Source organism: Orycteropus afer, unplaced genomic scaffold (assembly GCF_000298275.1).
Source record: "Orycteropus afer afer isolate SDZICR_OR568_19922 unplaced genomic scaffold, OryAfe1.0 scaffold00205, whole genome shotgun sequence".
Taxonomy (NCBI): Eukaryota; Metazoa; Chordata; class Mammalia; order Tubulidentata; family Orycteropodidae; genus Orycteropus; species Orycteropus afer.
This window is the reverse complement of record NW_006921792.1, coordinates 2,132,557-2,148,458: the sequence shown is the minus strand read 5'-3', so window position 1 is coordinate 2,148,458 and position 15,902 is coordinate 2,132,557. Positions and strand designations below refer to the sequence as shown.

General features: G+C 37.1%; 1 protein-coding gene across 1 annotated transcript in view; it reads right to left on the bottom strand.

Annotated features, from left to right (window-relative positions):
* The window catches only part of IFT74 (intraflagellar transport 74), an 84,603-nt gene that overhangs the window by 34,305 nt on the left and 34,396 nt on the right, over positions 1–15,902 (bottom strand). The window contains exons 9-12 of the mRNA XM_007948143.2: positions 14,497–14,559; positions 7,436–7,579; positions 5,434–5,474; positions 3,444–3,523 (exon numbers count right to left, since the gene is read on the bottom strand). Coding sequence (XP_007946334.1) covers positions 3,444–3,523; positions 5,434–5,474; positions 7,436–7,579; positions 14,497–14,559 — 328 coding nt within the window. The remainder of the gene's footprint in view (positions 1–3,443; positions 3,524–5,433; positions 5,475–7,435; positions 7,580–14,496; positions 14,560–15,902) is intronic.

The window sequence follows — 15,902 nt, the reverse complement described above, 5'->3', positions numbered from 1 at the left end:
AGTCGCAGGGGACATCAAGCTCAATTGGCATAACATACTATACAAAACATTGTTCCACCTCTTACTTTGGCGAGTAGCGACTGGGATCTTAAAAGCTAGCAAGCTGCCATCTAGATACGACAATGGGTCTCTCCTTGTCAAGAAGAAAGAAGAAAACCAAAATTAATGGAAACAATCAGTCCTAGTGACTGGTACATCATCCGATCTGCAATCTATATAACTATGAGACCAGAAGAACTAGATGGTGCCCGGCTACCACCGTCATCCACTTGGAAGGGATGCAGGAGATCCTGCATAGAGAGGGAGAACAATGTGGAACAAAACTCAAAATCATTAAAAAAAAAAAAAAGGGGACCAAGTTTGCTGGTCTGATAGAGCCTGGTGGAACTGCTGAGACTATGGTCCCTACCTGGTCTTCAGGTCTGGAATTGAACGCACTCCTGTGGATTCCAGCCAAACAAAAGACAGGCATATGAACTGAACATTAGGTAGATACACTCCTTGGACAGATCAATCATGGGAGAATAGAAGGGCTGGTTATGCACAGGGAGACAGCTTGGGGGGCAGGAGTGCATGGAGGGAAGGACACAGGGAAGCAGTAACTATGGGGAAGAAATGGGAAGAGAGCTGATGCATTGTGGGAAATTACAGTCAATGTCATGGACAAAGTGTATGTGAACTGCTGTATGGAAGATGAATTTGCTCTGTAAACTTTCATCCAAATCACAATAAAAATTAAGAAAAACAAAAAAAAGTTTATGAGCAGCCATCTAAGGTGCAGCTACTGGTCTCTCCCTGTCTGGAGCAAAGAAGAGTGAAGAAAATCAAATACGCAAGGAAACAACCAGTCCAAAGGACTAATGGACCACGTGAACCACAACCTTCACAACCCTGAGACCAGAACAACTAGATAGTGCCTGGTTACCACTGCTGACCACTCAGAAAAGAATCACAATAGGGGGTTCTGGATAGTCGAAGAATAATGTGGAATAAAACTTCAACACTCAGAATCATAAAAAGATCAGGCTTACTGGTCTCATAGAGACTGATGGAACCCCTGAGACTATGGTCGTTAAGCACCTTCAAGCCTGGAACTGAACTTACCCCCGTGGTTCAGTTTTCATCCAAACAATAGACAGGCCTATAAAGTAAACAATAACATCAGGGAGGTATACACTCATTACAACAATCAATGAAAAGAGATCCAAAGGACAATATTTGCCCAAGGATAAAGCTCAGAAGGCAAGAAGCAACAGAAAAGAAGGACAAAGGAAACGGTAAACACAGGGAAGAAGGGGGAAGAGTGCTGTTACACTGTTCTGATTGCAATGAATGTCACAAAACAAAATGTGTGTGAACTGTTGGATGGAAAACCATTCAACTTTCAACTTTCACCTAAATCACAATAAAAACAAAAACAAAAAAACTTTATCAGATTTCTCAAAATAGGTTTGAAGACATTAATAAAGAAAATCTAGAATAAGTTAAAGGCAATAAAATAATTTACTAAAGAAAACAACATGACCTTAGTCTTAATTCATTGTGTATCTACCTCCTCACCATTTAATATTCATAAACCATAGGGAAATAGGGCTGTTACCTTCATTTTGCACATGAGAAAGCTAAAACTCAGTTGAGTTAATTAACTTACTTAATAGCTGGAACTTAAAGTTATCTACCTTTACATGCCTTATTTAAAGCCATTAGTTAAAAAAAAATGACATCGAGTTGATTCAGATTTATAGTAACCCTGTAGGACAGAGCAGAACTGCCCCATAGGGTTTCCAAGGCTGTAAATCTTTATAGAAGCAGACTGCCACATCTCTCTTCTACAGAGAAGCTGGTGGGTTTCAGTTAGCAGCTGAGTATTTAACCACTGTGCCACCAGGGCTCCTTAAAGCCATTAGTAGCCATATAAAAATAAAACTATATATAAGCATTTCACAAGAAAATGTTTACTTCACACATGCCAACAGTTCATATCAGAAAGCCAAGCTTAGTTAGGCTTCGGCAATGGAACTAAGACTTTAGAACCAAAGAGACCTTTCATCAAATCTTGACTTTACCACTGGGAGCTCTGGTGGCATAATGCCTAAGGCATTTGACTGCTAACCAGAAGGCTGACAGGTCAAACCCACCAGCCATTCCTCAGAAGGAAGGTTGAGTAATCTACTTCCTTGGGTTTCCAAGGAGGGATCACTATGAATTGGATCTGACTCTACGGCAGCACATTGTGTTGTGTTGTTGTTGACTTTACCACTTACTTATATAACTTCTCCAGTCTCAATAAGTACAAAAAGGGGTTACGAAGGCTTCAAATGGTTTTTTCCAAGAGTACAAAGTACCCAATCCCAGTAAGTAATTCAATAATAGCTAATGTGACCATTCACAAATCAAGATCAAGATAAATAAAACTGATATACCACCTTTAAAACTGAAGTGAAAAATTATTTTAGAAATAGAACACTTTTTTCCTTACGGAATTTTCTTTAGCCATACTAGGCATATAATACTTTACTGATGCATAGTAACATACAGTCAATTCTCCCTAATTCAAGAGCATATATTAACCAGTTTGCAGTTAAACTGTGATTAAAAGGCCACTGGAAACCTATCTTGCTCTACCTTTTTAGACAGAAGTGGGCTAGAAAACTTTTACCCCCAACTGTTTTCCCTAACCATACATACATACACTGTACTCAGGAATCCTCATCATAGCATTTCTACTCGTTCAGACCCCAAGCTCCCCCAGGTGTCTGGCTCTTGCCTTGGTTCTTCAAATCCCACTGCTGGGCAAAGCTGAGAGTTGTTGTTGTTGTTGTTATTTGCCATCGAGTCGGCCCCAACTCATAGCAACCCCTCCTTGGGTTTCCGAGGCAGTATCACTACGGAAGTAGGATGCCCAACCTTCCTTCCGAGGAGTGGCTGGTGGGTTTGAACGGCCAGCCTTCTGGTTAGCAGTCAAGTGCCTTAGGCACTATGCTACCAGCTGAGAGAAGATCAGGATAATCAGTACATGCTACTTCATTACTCGGTTCCACAAGGGAATTGTTTCTGGATTATAAGTGATATTTCTGACTTGATCACCACCACCACCACCCTGCCCCAGTCCTACCAGTTACCAGTTATACTGAGGAAGTATAATTTAGGAATATGTAACAACTTTAAATCATTTTAGTTCATTATTAAAAAAAAAAAAACAACTACTTTGTAAAACTAAATACATTTTCTTCATTATGCAATAATTTCAAGTTATTTCAAGTTTGTGATCAGTATAAAATTTAGTATGTATTTTAGCAGCTAAATGAGTAATATCATAAAGAATTAAATAATAAATCCAGGGTAGTAAAATAATAAATAGTTATATTGATATAGTAATACTAGTCTATTAATACTACTATATATTTGTTAATCTACATTATAAAAAATACCATAAATATTACCTTGGTGTTCTTCTAAATCCATGTCAAGTTGTCTAATTTCTTCATTAAACTGATTTATTTTTTCTTTTATATCTGTTAACCTATCAAAAATATTATCTAATGAATTTATGACAGATAATGTAAACTTCAGTAAAATGGATAAAGGATTTCAACAGACCTTTTTTCTATTGTATGTTTTTGTTGTTGTTGAGAATATACACAGCAAACCATATACCAATTCAACCATTTCTACATGTACAATTCAGTGACACTGATTACATTCTTCGGGTTAGACAACATTCTCACCTGCTTTTTCTGAGTTGTTCCTTCCCCATTAATAAAATTCAGTGACCCCTAAGGTTTTATCTAACCTTTTGAGTTGCTGTTGTCACTTGATCCTATATAGACGTTCTGAAAAAAGCATCACGCTCCTCACATCTTTTTTACTAGTTAAGCTAAACAATTGTTTGGTTTTAAGAAGACTTCAGGGAGAGTTTGGGTTTAAATTTTAAAGATTATCTCAGGGCAATAGTTTCTAAATCTATCCTCCATGGCTCCAAAAAGTCTAGTAACCATAAGAATTTGAAATTCTGTTCTGCATTTTTCTCTTTGATGAGGATTCTCCCATGGAATAACTGATCAAAATGTTCAGTAATGGTGGCCTCACACCACCTACTTCTTCTGGTCTCATGGCAAAGGAGGCTGTGGTTCATGGAGGCAATTAGCCACACATTCCTCTGTTGCTTCACATAAATAGAGATCAATTGTCATGCCTTGGATGGCCACCTGCAAGTTTTTAAGACCCCAAGCACTATACAACAAACTAGGACATAGAACAGAAGCACTAATCATGTTACTACGCCAATTAACTGGGCTATGCCGTGAAATCACGACCTTAAACCTCTAAACCAAGGTGCAAAATCCAATGGGGTTTTTAGTTGTATATAAATAGCCTCAGCAGCTACTCCCTCTTTTTTGGTCATTGTAAATATATGTCACATTACTTTAAAGAAAATATACAAATAGCCAATAAGCGCAAGAAAAGAAACTCAACATCATTAGCTATCAGAAAAATGTACCTCAAAACTACAATGAAATATCACCTCACACCCACTAGGATGTCTGTAATCAAAAAGCAACAAAGACAGATAACAAGAAGGGTGGGTGAAGATGTGGGAAAAGTGGAACCCCCATGCACTGCTGGTGAAAAGGAAAAATGATGCAGCCACTTTAAAAAACAGGCCATCAGTTCCTCAAAAGCTTAAATACAAGAGTTATTATATGACCTAGCAACTTCTATTCCTAAATACATACCCATGAGAAGCAAAAACATATATCCACAGCATTATTCATAATAGACTTGAAGCAGAAATAACCCAAATGTCCATCAATTAATGAATATATCAATAAAATGTATATCTATACAATTTAGTATTATTTGGCAATAAAAACAAACAAAACACTAACAAATGCTACAAAATGTATCAATCTTGAAAACATGCTAAGTGAACGCAGTCAGTCACAAAGGACCACACATTTTATGGACTCAACATTTTATAATTCTATTCATATGAAATGTCCAGAGCAGGCAACTATGTAGAGAGAGAAAGTAACTTAGTGTTGCCTACAACTGGGAGGAAAGATAATGAGGGGTGGCTAAGGGGTCTAGAGTTTCTTACCAGGTGATCAGAACTTCTAAAGTGTTTGTGGTGAATGCTGCACAACTCTGAATATACTAAAAGCCCATGAACTGTACATTTTAAATGGGTGAATTGTATGGTATGTGAATTATATCTTAATAAATCTATATTTTAAAAAAATATATACGATGGACTGACTCTAAACATTCAAAGAAATATTTAAAGCTATAACCAAGAGTGAAAGCTGCATCTGTATTATCAGTGTTAACCAAAGAAAGAATGACTGTACCAATATGCACCTCTTATAGATTTAGAATATAATTTAAAAGATGAGAAATGGATGTAAAATGTCCAAATATGAAGGTACATACTGTCTCTCCATGCTGGCTATTTCCTGGTTATCTTCTTTAACCTATAAAGGCATAAAAATAAGATAACATTTTAAAAATAAATCATTATTAGACTATCTAAAGAGAATTTTCTTCTAAGGTATACTGCACTAAAGTGTTGTATCTAGTCTCTTTTCTGAAAATTATTTCTCAGAATGCAACCGCTGAAGTTAAAGGAACAGCACTTAAGGAACTATTCAGTTTCTTCCCTTCTTCCTCAAAGGAAGGGTAGCAATTAATAAGACTCATAACCCAGCCACAAGGCACTATTAGGCTAACACATCTTCAGGACTGAATCAATTTATGTTAACATCTAGGATTTCTAATACACTACCTCCAAAAGTAGGAAGGATATAGCACATCTGGTTAAACTTGAGTTTTGGATAAACACTTAATAGTTTTTTAGTATACATGTGTCCCATGCAATATTGGGATATAATTGTTTTTATACTATGGATTGCAAGAAGAACGAACAAATCTGTCTGGAAGGAAATACTGCCAGAATGCTCCTTAGAAGTGAGGATGGTAAGACTTTGTCCCACATACTTCAGACATGTTGCCAGGAAGGACCAGTCCCTGGAGAAGGACACTGTGCTTGGTAAAGTAGATAGACAGGGAAAAAGAGGAAGAACTTCAATGAGATGGATTGAAACAGTGGCTCAAATTATGGGCTAAAATAGCAATGATTGTGAGGATAGTGCAGGCAGGACCAGGCAGTGTTTCTGTTGAACAGAGAGTCAGTACGAGTCGGATACAACTTGATGGCACCTGACAACAACAATCATTCTTATACATATATACACTTATACTAAAAGGTTATTGATTGCTTATCTCTAAGTTCTTTTAGCACTTAAAAAAAATTCTCTAAGGTACTTCAGAGGTTCTAAAAATTTTAGTAACTTTCTAGAATGACTGTAATAATTACATAGTCCCTGTATTGATCCCTAACCCATTCCAACCTAAGACCATAAAAGGACTTTCCTTGTTAGGTTCCTGACTAGAGCTGTTCCCAAGTGCAATTCTCATGAGGGCCCTACAGTTAGTGTAAATCAAACCAAAAACCAAACTCACTGCAATTGAGTCAATTCCAACTCATAGCAACCCCTACTGGATTTCCAAGCGGTAAATCTTTATGGATGTAGATTGCGCATCTTCCTTCCACAGAGTGGCTGGTGTTTTTTAACCACCAACCTTCTGGTTAGCAGTCATATGCCATAGGCACGACACCCACCAAAGCTCCTTATAGTTAAAGTATCTTAGGATAAATAATAGTTTATCTATAACTTGTAAGTAAATAAAGCTAGTCTCAGGCTAAGCTACTGAATATATGTGACAAGACTTTATGACTTACTATAATTTTATAGGACATTTGAATTCCATTTCCTTCATGAGGCATTGATAGTATTAACCAGCTAAGTGATTAGCCTTGGGAACTTTATTTTCTATATACAAGGCCCAAAACAGATCATAGAATATATCTTCAATAAGATTATCTGACTATTTAATAACCAAAAAGGAATAGTTACAAATTTTCCTACCAAACCAAACGAAACTCACTGCCATTGAGCTGATTTTGATTCATAGTGACCCCTCCTTGGGTTTCCAAGGCGGTATCTCTACAGAAGTAGATTGCCCCATCTTCCTTCTGAGGAGTGGATAGTGGGTTTGAACTGCCAGCCTTCTGGTTAGCAGTCAAATGCCTTAGGCATTACGCCACCAGAGCTCAAAACATGAGAAAAATGGCCAAAATGTGCACATAGACAATATAAAATGATTGTAAGCCACAAAACAGTCTTTGTGAGAAAATGACTTCTACCTGGATTTTCATGGTCAAGTACTTCATATTTATTTAGGTGAAGCTAGCTTTTCACTGTTTCTGTAGACAATAAATGTATTGGTTTTCCATTCAATTTATATTATTTAAACAAATCAATACATTTACCAAATCCTGACATAGTAAAGTAAGTATGGTCATTCCTCCTACCTGTTTAAGTAATCTTTCTCTCTCTTCCATTGGAGAGCCCATGCTTTTGTCTTCTGCAATCATTTGATCTCGATGAGATTCTAACTCATAAAGTTTTTCATGCAGCAATACAGCCTCCTGTTTTACCTGGGAGTGTGCTATTTCCTGAAGGAAACAAATAAAAGGAAAAGTTTAAGGAGCAGTTTATAAAAATAAATAAATAAATAAATAAATAAATTCTCAAATAGGTTTCAGTTTATAAGAACCACTAGCATCTTTAAATAGAATTATCAAATACCTATGTCGCTGTTGTCTGATGCCCTTGACCTGGTGTCAACTCACAGCAACCTGATATACAACAGAACAAAACACCACCTGGTCCTGCACCATCCTCAAAATTGTTCCTTGTTTGAGTCCATTATTGCAGCCACTGTGTCAATCCATCTCCTTGAGGGTCTTCTTTTTTGCTGACCATCTACTTTACCAAGCACAATGTACTTCTCTAGCCATTGGTCCCTTCTAATAACATGTCCAAAGTACAAGAGGCAAAGTCTCACCATCCTTGCTTCTAAGGAGCATTTCAGCTGTACTTCCTCCAAGACCGATTGGTTTTGTCCATGGTACATTCAATATTCTTCTCCAACACCACAATTCAAATGTATCAATTCTTCTGCAGTTTTCTTCATTCATTGTCCAACTTCACATGCATATGAGGCTATTGAAAAGGCCAGGGCTTGGGTCACATGTACCTTACTCTCCAAAGTGACATCTCTGTCCTTTAATAATTTAAAGAGGTCTTTTACAGTATATCTGCCCAATGCAATATGTTGTTTGATTTCTTGTCTTTTACTTCCATAGACACCGATTGTGGACCCAAGTAAAATGACATTCTTGACAACTTCAATCTTTTCTCCATTTATCATGAGGTTGCTTACTTGGCCACTTGTGAGGACTTTTGTTTAATGTCAAGATGTAATCTATATTGAAGACTGCAGTCTTTGATCTTCATTAGTAAATGTTTCAAGTCTTCACTTTCAGCAAGCAAGGTTGTGTCACCTGCATATCACAGGTTGTTAATGAGTATGTCTCCAATCCTAATGCCACATTCTTCTTTATATAATGCAGGTTCTCAGATTCTTTGCTTAGTATACAGCCTGAAAAACTATGGAGAAAGGATAGAGCCCTGATGCATACCTTTCCTGATTTTAAACCATGCAGTATCCCCTTGTTCTGTTCAAATGACTGCCACTTGGTCTATGTATAGGTTCCTCTGTACCAATTTTGTTCCTCTGAACAAAATTAAATGTTCTGGAATTCCTACTCTTCACAATACAATCCACAATTTGCAATGATCCACACAGTCTAATATACAGTCAATAGAACACAAGTAAACATCTTTCTGGTATTCTCTGCTTTCAGCCAAGATCCATCTGATATCAGCAATGATTTCACTGGTTCTATGCACTCTCCTGAATCCGGCTTGAATTTCTGACAGTTCCCTGTCGATATACTGCTGCAAGCATTTTTCAATTATTTTCTGCATAATTTTACTTGCATGTGACATTAATGATGTTGTTTGATAATTTCTGCATTCTGCTGATCACCTTTTTATTTAAGTTTGTTTTACATTCAACGTTACGTGTACATTTAGTTTCACTCCCCATTTACCATGCTCAACCCTAATCCAGACTCCTCCCCTTCTTGCCCAGTAACCCTCCCCCAGTGCACCTCATAGTTATACACTCCTGTCTCTCCTGCATTACCTCCGTGTGAGTGTTGCCCCTCTGATGCCCCGTGGTCTATTGCTCCAAGGGATGCATCTTAGAATAAGTGGGTACATCCCTCTGGGTTGAATAGTCTGCATGTAACTATTGGGCTGAGAGCCAGGCCCTGGGAGTGAGTTTTATTCTAGGTGCAAAAAGTATTCCAGGGCCATAGTATTGGGGATCTCACCAGACTCCATCCGACCAGTAATTCTCGTCATTGTTGAGTTTTTGGATTTTGTTCCATGTTTTTCCTCCCACTCTATCCAGATCTCCAGATTTGATCTCGTCCTGAGTGGTTGGCATTGGTAGCCGGGCACCATCTAGTTCTTCTGATCTCAATGGCCATCATGTCCTCGGGCTGATTGCATCCAAATGCCCTTGTTCTTTTTTTAAAAAAATTCTTCTTTGCTTCCGAAGATAGGAGACCATTAGGTGCATCTTAGGTGGCCGCTTGAAAGCTTTTAAGACCCCAGTTGCTACTCACCAATGTAAGATGAGGAACAAGGCTTTTATGTATTTTGTTGTGCCAATTGAGTCTAGTGCCCCCCAGTACTATGGTCCTGAGAGGGTAGATCTGTTGGATCTCTCCCATAGTGTCTGGGTGTCTGTGAGGGATTGCTCTGTGTCTGCCTTCTATTATTTCTGTAAGGATTGCAGGTATTTTGTGTCACTGGTATCTGTGCAAGATTAGCCTGCACTGAATCTATCCCTGGTCTAGAGTATACTCCTGTTCACTGACCCCCATCTGGTCTTCTTTGGTGTTTAGGTGTTTATCTGTAGCCTGGTGTTTAGTGTTAATAGTAATGCAGTATTGTGGACACACTGGTTGGTATTAGCATCTGTCGTCTATCTCCTATGCGCACAATTCAGTGTCCTCCCTTTTCCTAATGTTATCATGGTAGTCTCAGACTCTTTCCATATATCCCTCCCCTTACCCACATTAGCATGTGGGCCCCAACTAGCCTGAAATTAATCCCTCCCCTTCCCTCCCCACCTTAGTAACCTAGAACATGAGTCCCCTTTCGCAAGCAAACCCTTCTTTGTCTTTTTACAGTAATGGGCTAATGCAGTACTTGTCCTTCTGTGTTGACTTACTCCACTCAGCATAATGTCCTCCAGGCTCATCCACGTGGTGAGATGATTCACATATCTCTCATTGTTCTTTTATGTAGCATAGTGTTCCATTGTGTGCATGTACCATAATTTGGTTATCCACTCATCTATTGATAGGCATTTAGGTTGTTTCCATCTCTTTGCTATAGTGAATTGTGCTGCAATGAACATAGGTGTACATATGTCTGTTCATGCACTGTCTCTCACCTCTTTAGGATATATTGCTAGTAATGGAATTGCTGGGTCAAATGGTATTTCTATTTTCAGTTTTTTAAGGAAACGCCATACCATATGCCACAATGGTTGTACCATTTTACAATCCCACTAGCAGTGCACAAGAGTTCCAATCTCTGCAACCTCGCCAGCATTTATTATTTTCTGATCTGTTGAACTTTGCTATTATTGCTGGATGAGATGATATCTCATTGTTGTTTTGATTTGCATCTCTCTAATGACTAATGATCACGAGCAGTTTCTCATGTGTTTGTTGGCCGCCAGTATATCATCTTTGGTGAAGTGTCTGTTCAAGTCTTTTGCCCATTTGTGAATTGGGTTATTTGTTTTTTTGGTGTTGAGGTGTTGAAATTTTCTATAGATTTTGGAGATAAGTCCCCAACAGGTGTGTCATAGGCAAATATTTTCTCCCAATCTGTAGGCTCTCTTTTTATCCTTTTGATGAAGTCTTTTGATGCACATAAGAATTTAATTTTTAAAAGGTCCCAGTCATCTAGCTTCTCTTCTACCTCCTGTGCATTCTGGGTTATGCTTGATAGTCTATTTATGCCATAAATTAGGGCCCCCAGATTTGCCCCTATTTTATCTTTGATGAATTTTATAGTTTTGGGTTTTACATTTAAGTCTTTGATCCAGCTTGAGTTTGTTTTTGTGTATGGGGTGAGGTATGAGTCTTGTTTTATTTTTCTGCAAGTGGATATCCAGTTTTGCCAGCACCATTTGTTAAAGAGGCTGTCTCTTCCCCATTTAATGGGTTTTGGACCTTTGTCAAAGATCAGTTGTCCATAGATGGATGGGTCTATATCTAGACCTTTCGATTTTGTTCCATTGGTCTATCTGTCTATCATTGTACCGATACTAGGCTGTTTTGACAACTGTGGCTGTATAGTACTTCTTAAGATCTGAGACTGTGAGACCTCCCACTTTGTTCTTTTTCTTCTTCAGAAGTGCTCTGCTTATCCAAGGTCCCTTTCCTTTCCATGTGAAGTTAGTAAACTGGGTTTTCCATGTCTTTAAAAAATTTTGTTGGAATCTGGATTGGGATTATATTAAATGTGTAGATTGCTTTAGGCAGTATTGACATTTTCACAATATTCAGTCTACTTATCCATGAACAAGGTTCTTCCTTTTATGTAGTGCCTTTGTTGTCTCTTGTAGCAGTGGTTTATAGTTTTCTTTATATAGGTCTTTTGTGTCTCTGGTAAAGTTTATTCCTAGATATTTTATCTTTTTAGTAGCTATAGTAAATGGTATTGTTTCCCTTAATTCTTTATCAGAGGTCTCTCTGTTGGTGTAGAGGAATCCAACTAATTTTTATGTTGACCTTGTATCCTGCCACTTTGCTGACCTTATTAGTTCCAGTAGTTTTTTTATTGGATCACTTTCTTTGGAATGGCCACCAATACGTATCTCTTCCAGTCAGTCAGCCAGTAGCTATCTCCAAAATTTCTTGGCATAAACTAGTGACCGCTTCCAGTGCCGCATCCGTTTGTTGAAATATCTCAATGGGAATTCCAACAATTCCTCAATTCAAGTACCTATCGTACTCACTAATGCTACAAAGCACATTTCTAAACTGGAGGAGTAAAAATAAATCCCTGTTTATTTTATAAGCAATTTTTAGTCCAACATTCACAAGAAGTTGGTAGCCTTAGTTTATTTGATTTTCTAAATATAAGACCTGAACAGAGAGAGGACCTCTTCACCAATAGGAGGATTTTGAAGACAATGTCTCAATATACGTACAACTTTAACTACAATGTTCAATTCAAAGTCCAAAAAACTCAGCTCTTAAAAAGAAAGTATTTACCCTTTGAATAGGTTATACAGATATACTTTGCTACAAGTAGAATAATTGTGCATTCACTACTCTTCCACTGTTCACAAAGAGAAAGTAAGAAGGGATGTAACAGAAATTTTATTAGACAACCAAAAAAAACTAGAGATGGTGGTAGTAATATTAATGATGAAAATGGTAATGTCAGAAGCTATTCTTTATTGAGCACTTCTCTGTCAGGCACTGTACTGTACTTCATCTCTAACTATCACTAATGCTCAAAACAATTCTACAAGATAGTACAATGATCTCCATTTTACAGGTAAGATAACTGAGCATCTGAGATCTAAATACCTTTTACAAGTTAACAAAGATAACAAGAGTTAGCATATTTGAAAGCAGGCTTACAGCATGAGCAAAACCAAATTTTTAAGTAGTCAAGACCTCCTTCTTCATGAAAGTAGCAGAGAAGGAATCTAAAAATTTTTTAAATGTAAAAAGAAAGGTATGAGGACATTTTTGAAAGTCCATAGGCAATGGGTTATATATGTAACTCATGTAATGTAGTTTCAGATGAGAGAAGGAAAAGGCATGATGATAAGATACACATAGAAAGAAATGCAGATACTCTGTGGTACCTGTTTTCATAGTGTTTCCTCCTCCTTTGCCTAAATACGCTTAGACTTGTTACAACAGCATCTTGATAAAATTGTTACTTAAGACTCAAACTCATGTTACTCTTACACTTGGTTTTTTCACACCCTTGTGAATTCACTAAGTATGACAACATGGCACAGTAGTGAGCACTAAGTATACTAGTTGATCAATAAATACTATTGTTGTTGTTGTTATGTGCCGTCGAGTTGGACCTAACTCACAGTGACCCCTCCTTGGGTTTCCGAGGCAGTATCATTACGGAAGTAGATTGCCCCATCTTCCTCAGCTTTCTGGTTAGCAGTCAAATACCTTAGGCACTACACCACCAGAGCTCCCACAATACTAGTTGATTGCTATTTGGCATGTGTTCTTGAAGAACAAGTCAAATAAACAAATAAATAAATGGAATTTGGCAGAATTTAAATAAAATTAGTGACATGTTTTCTTGATTTCAGAATACTGTACATTTCGAAATATTCATGTTATTTTAGGCATATGTGATAATTTTATCATCCCTAGTTCTGACAAAGAAGAGCGGTATCAGTACAAAAACAAAATTCAAGGTTATAGTTAAAACTGAAGCATTGTTTACAATGCCAGAAAACTATAACCAACCCATTCCCATATAAGGCTATATTAATACAATAATTTAAAATAATGAGGGTGGATCACTAAAACCTGATGCAATTAGACATTCAAGATATGATTTTAGGTGTAAAAAAAGAACAAGCTGGTGACAGTATATCCAGTATAAATCTACCTTGATGTTTTCCACAACCGTAAAACCAAGAAAGGATTATAGGATTGTTGTGAGAATTAAGTAACAATGCTGTGATATATGTAAAGAATTTTAAAAAGCACACAGTAAGCAGTCAATAAATGTCAGAGCAGTTCTATCTGGAAGAGAGGGACATGAAACAGGCATTTTTTATTTCATTTCACTCGATTTTATTTTTTACCACAAAATGTTTTATAAATTTAAAATTATTTTAACTAAACAAGAAAATAAATATAAGCATTTACATTCTAATCTCTTTCCTACTTCATTTGTTTTTATAGTCTCTTATGCACGTGCCTTTAAATTATCATTTTTTTTTTTTTTCCTGCATGCTCCCATCAAACAAAATGACTTGTTTGATAGATCAAAAAACGAAGGCTGTTGAGTCAACTCTGACTCATGGAGACCCCATGTGTGTCAGAGTGGACCTGCTCTACATAAGGTTTTCAATGACTCATCTTTTGGAAGTAGAGCCCATGAACTTTCTTCTGAGGTGGCTTTGGGTGAATTAGAATCACCAATTTGGTAAGTAGCCAAGTGTTTAACTGTAAGAGTAGGTACTTAATTGCATCAGCTTTTAGTGATCCACCTAATTTCTTCCCTGACTAGGATATTTATACCCAGAATAGGAAGAGAAATTACTGAATTCCTCTTAGTAAACTACAAAATAAACATGCATCTGAATTAATAATATATTTAGCTGAGTTATCTTTTGTAACTAAGTAATATGAGAACTCTTACTTGATTTTATACTTACAGCTTCCAGGCTCTCTTTTTTCATGTTCAGTGAATCTAGTTGTTGTTGAAGTGTATCTAATTCCTAAAAGGAAAAAATATGTACAAATATAAATTACAAGCTATATTAAGAATAATTTGCTTCGCCCTCAACATTTCAAACATGGATATGACAAAGTAAATTCTATAAACACCTTCAACTAATAGCTTACATTTTGACTAGAATTTATTATCTTTATTTATGTTTTTCCCAGTTTCTTTCATTATTCCTGAAAACCTTGGTATGATCTACCTTCAGAAAAACTTTATGAGCCAGGGAAAGGAAGCCAGATCTTTCCACAGTAAACATTGCTGTTCTGAGATCATTAACTGTCAAAACCTAAACCCACTGCCATCAAGTCAATTCCAAGTCACACTAACACTACAGGACAGAGCAAAACTGCCCCAGAAGGTTTCCAATGCTGTAAATCTTTACGGAAACACACTGCTTCATCTTCCTCCCCTAGAAGAGCTGGTGGGTTTGAACCGCTAACCTTTTGGTTAGCAATCATATGTTTCAACCACTGCACCACCAGAGCTCAGAAGCCTTCAAACCAATGTTATCATTGTTAAAAGTCACGATTTTTTTATTTTTTCTAACCATGATTTTGTATCGTTTGCCTAGTCTCTTTTAGGGCCAAGACCTATACCAATTTATATGGCTCACTCCCAGGATAAGACCCTTGAACTAATTACTTATTCATATAACCCCTATACAAGATTAACAATATTTTAGTAGTATTTTTGTATTTTCTATGACATTCATTCTTCAATGCTTCATTGTATTTAATAATCCTGTCTAAAATAAAAAGGAGCTCTGGTGGTGTAGTGCATAAGGCATTTGGCTGCTAACCAGAAGGTCAGTAGTTCAAACCCACCAGCCACTCTGCAGAAGGAAGATGGGGCAGTCTATCTCTGTAAAGATTTATAGTCTCAGAAACCCAATGGGGTGTTGCAATGAGTTGAAATTGACTCGATGGCAGTGAGTTTGGTTTTTTTTCTGGTCTGAAACTAAACTGTCTCAGAAACTACCACTATATTCATTGGCATTTATGAGGCCTAATTCTCTGTCCTGTGGGCATGAATGAGTACTTTCAAACTTCATTAGTCACCATCATGACTAAATAACTGGAAGAATTTGCTGTAATCCCTTGGCAAACACCCAAATTTCTTATTCAAATCAGCCTCTATTCATGATTAGGGGACAATAACTATTCATATCAAGGACCTACTACGTAAAAGATCTGCTGTTTATTAGATGGGAAGGAAAAGGAAAAAAACGTAAATATCCATAATTTTGGTTCAATGACCACCAAAAGCTCATCAAAAACACAAGTAATACATCCTGTAGAGCAATAGACCATGGGGCACCAGAGGACCAACATTCAA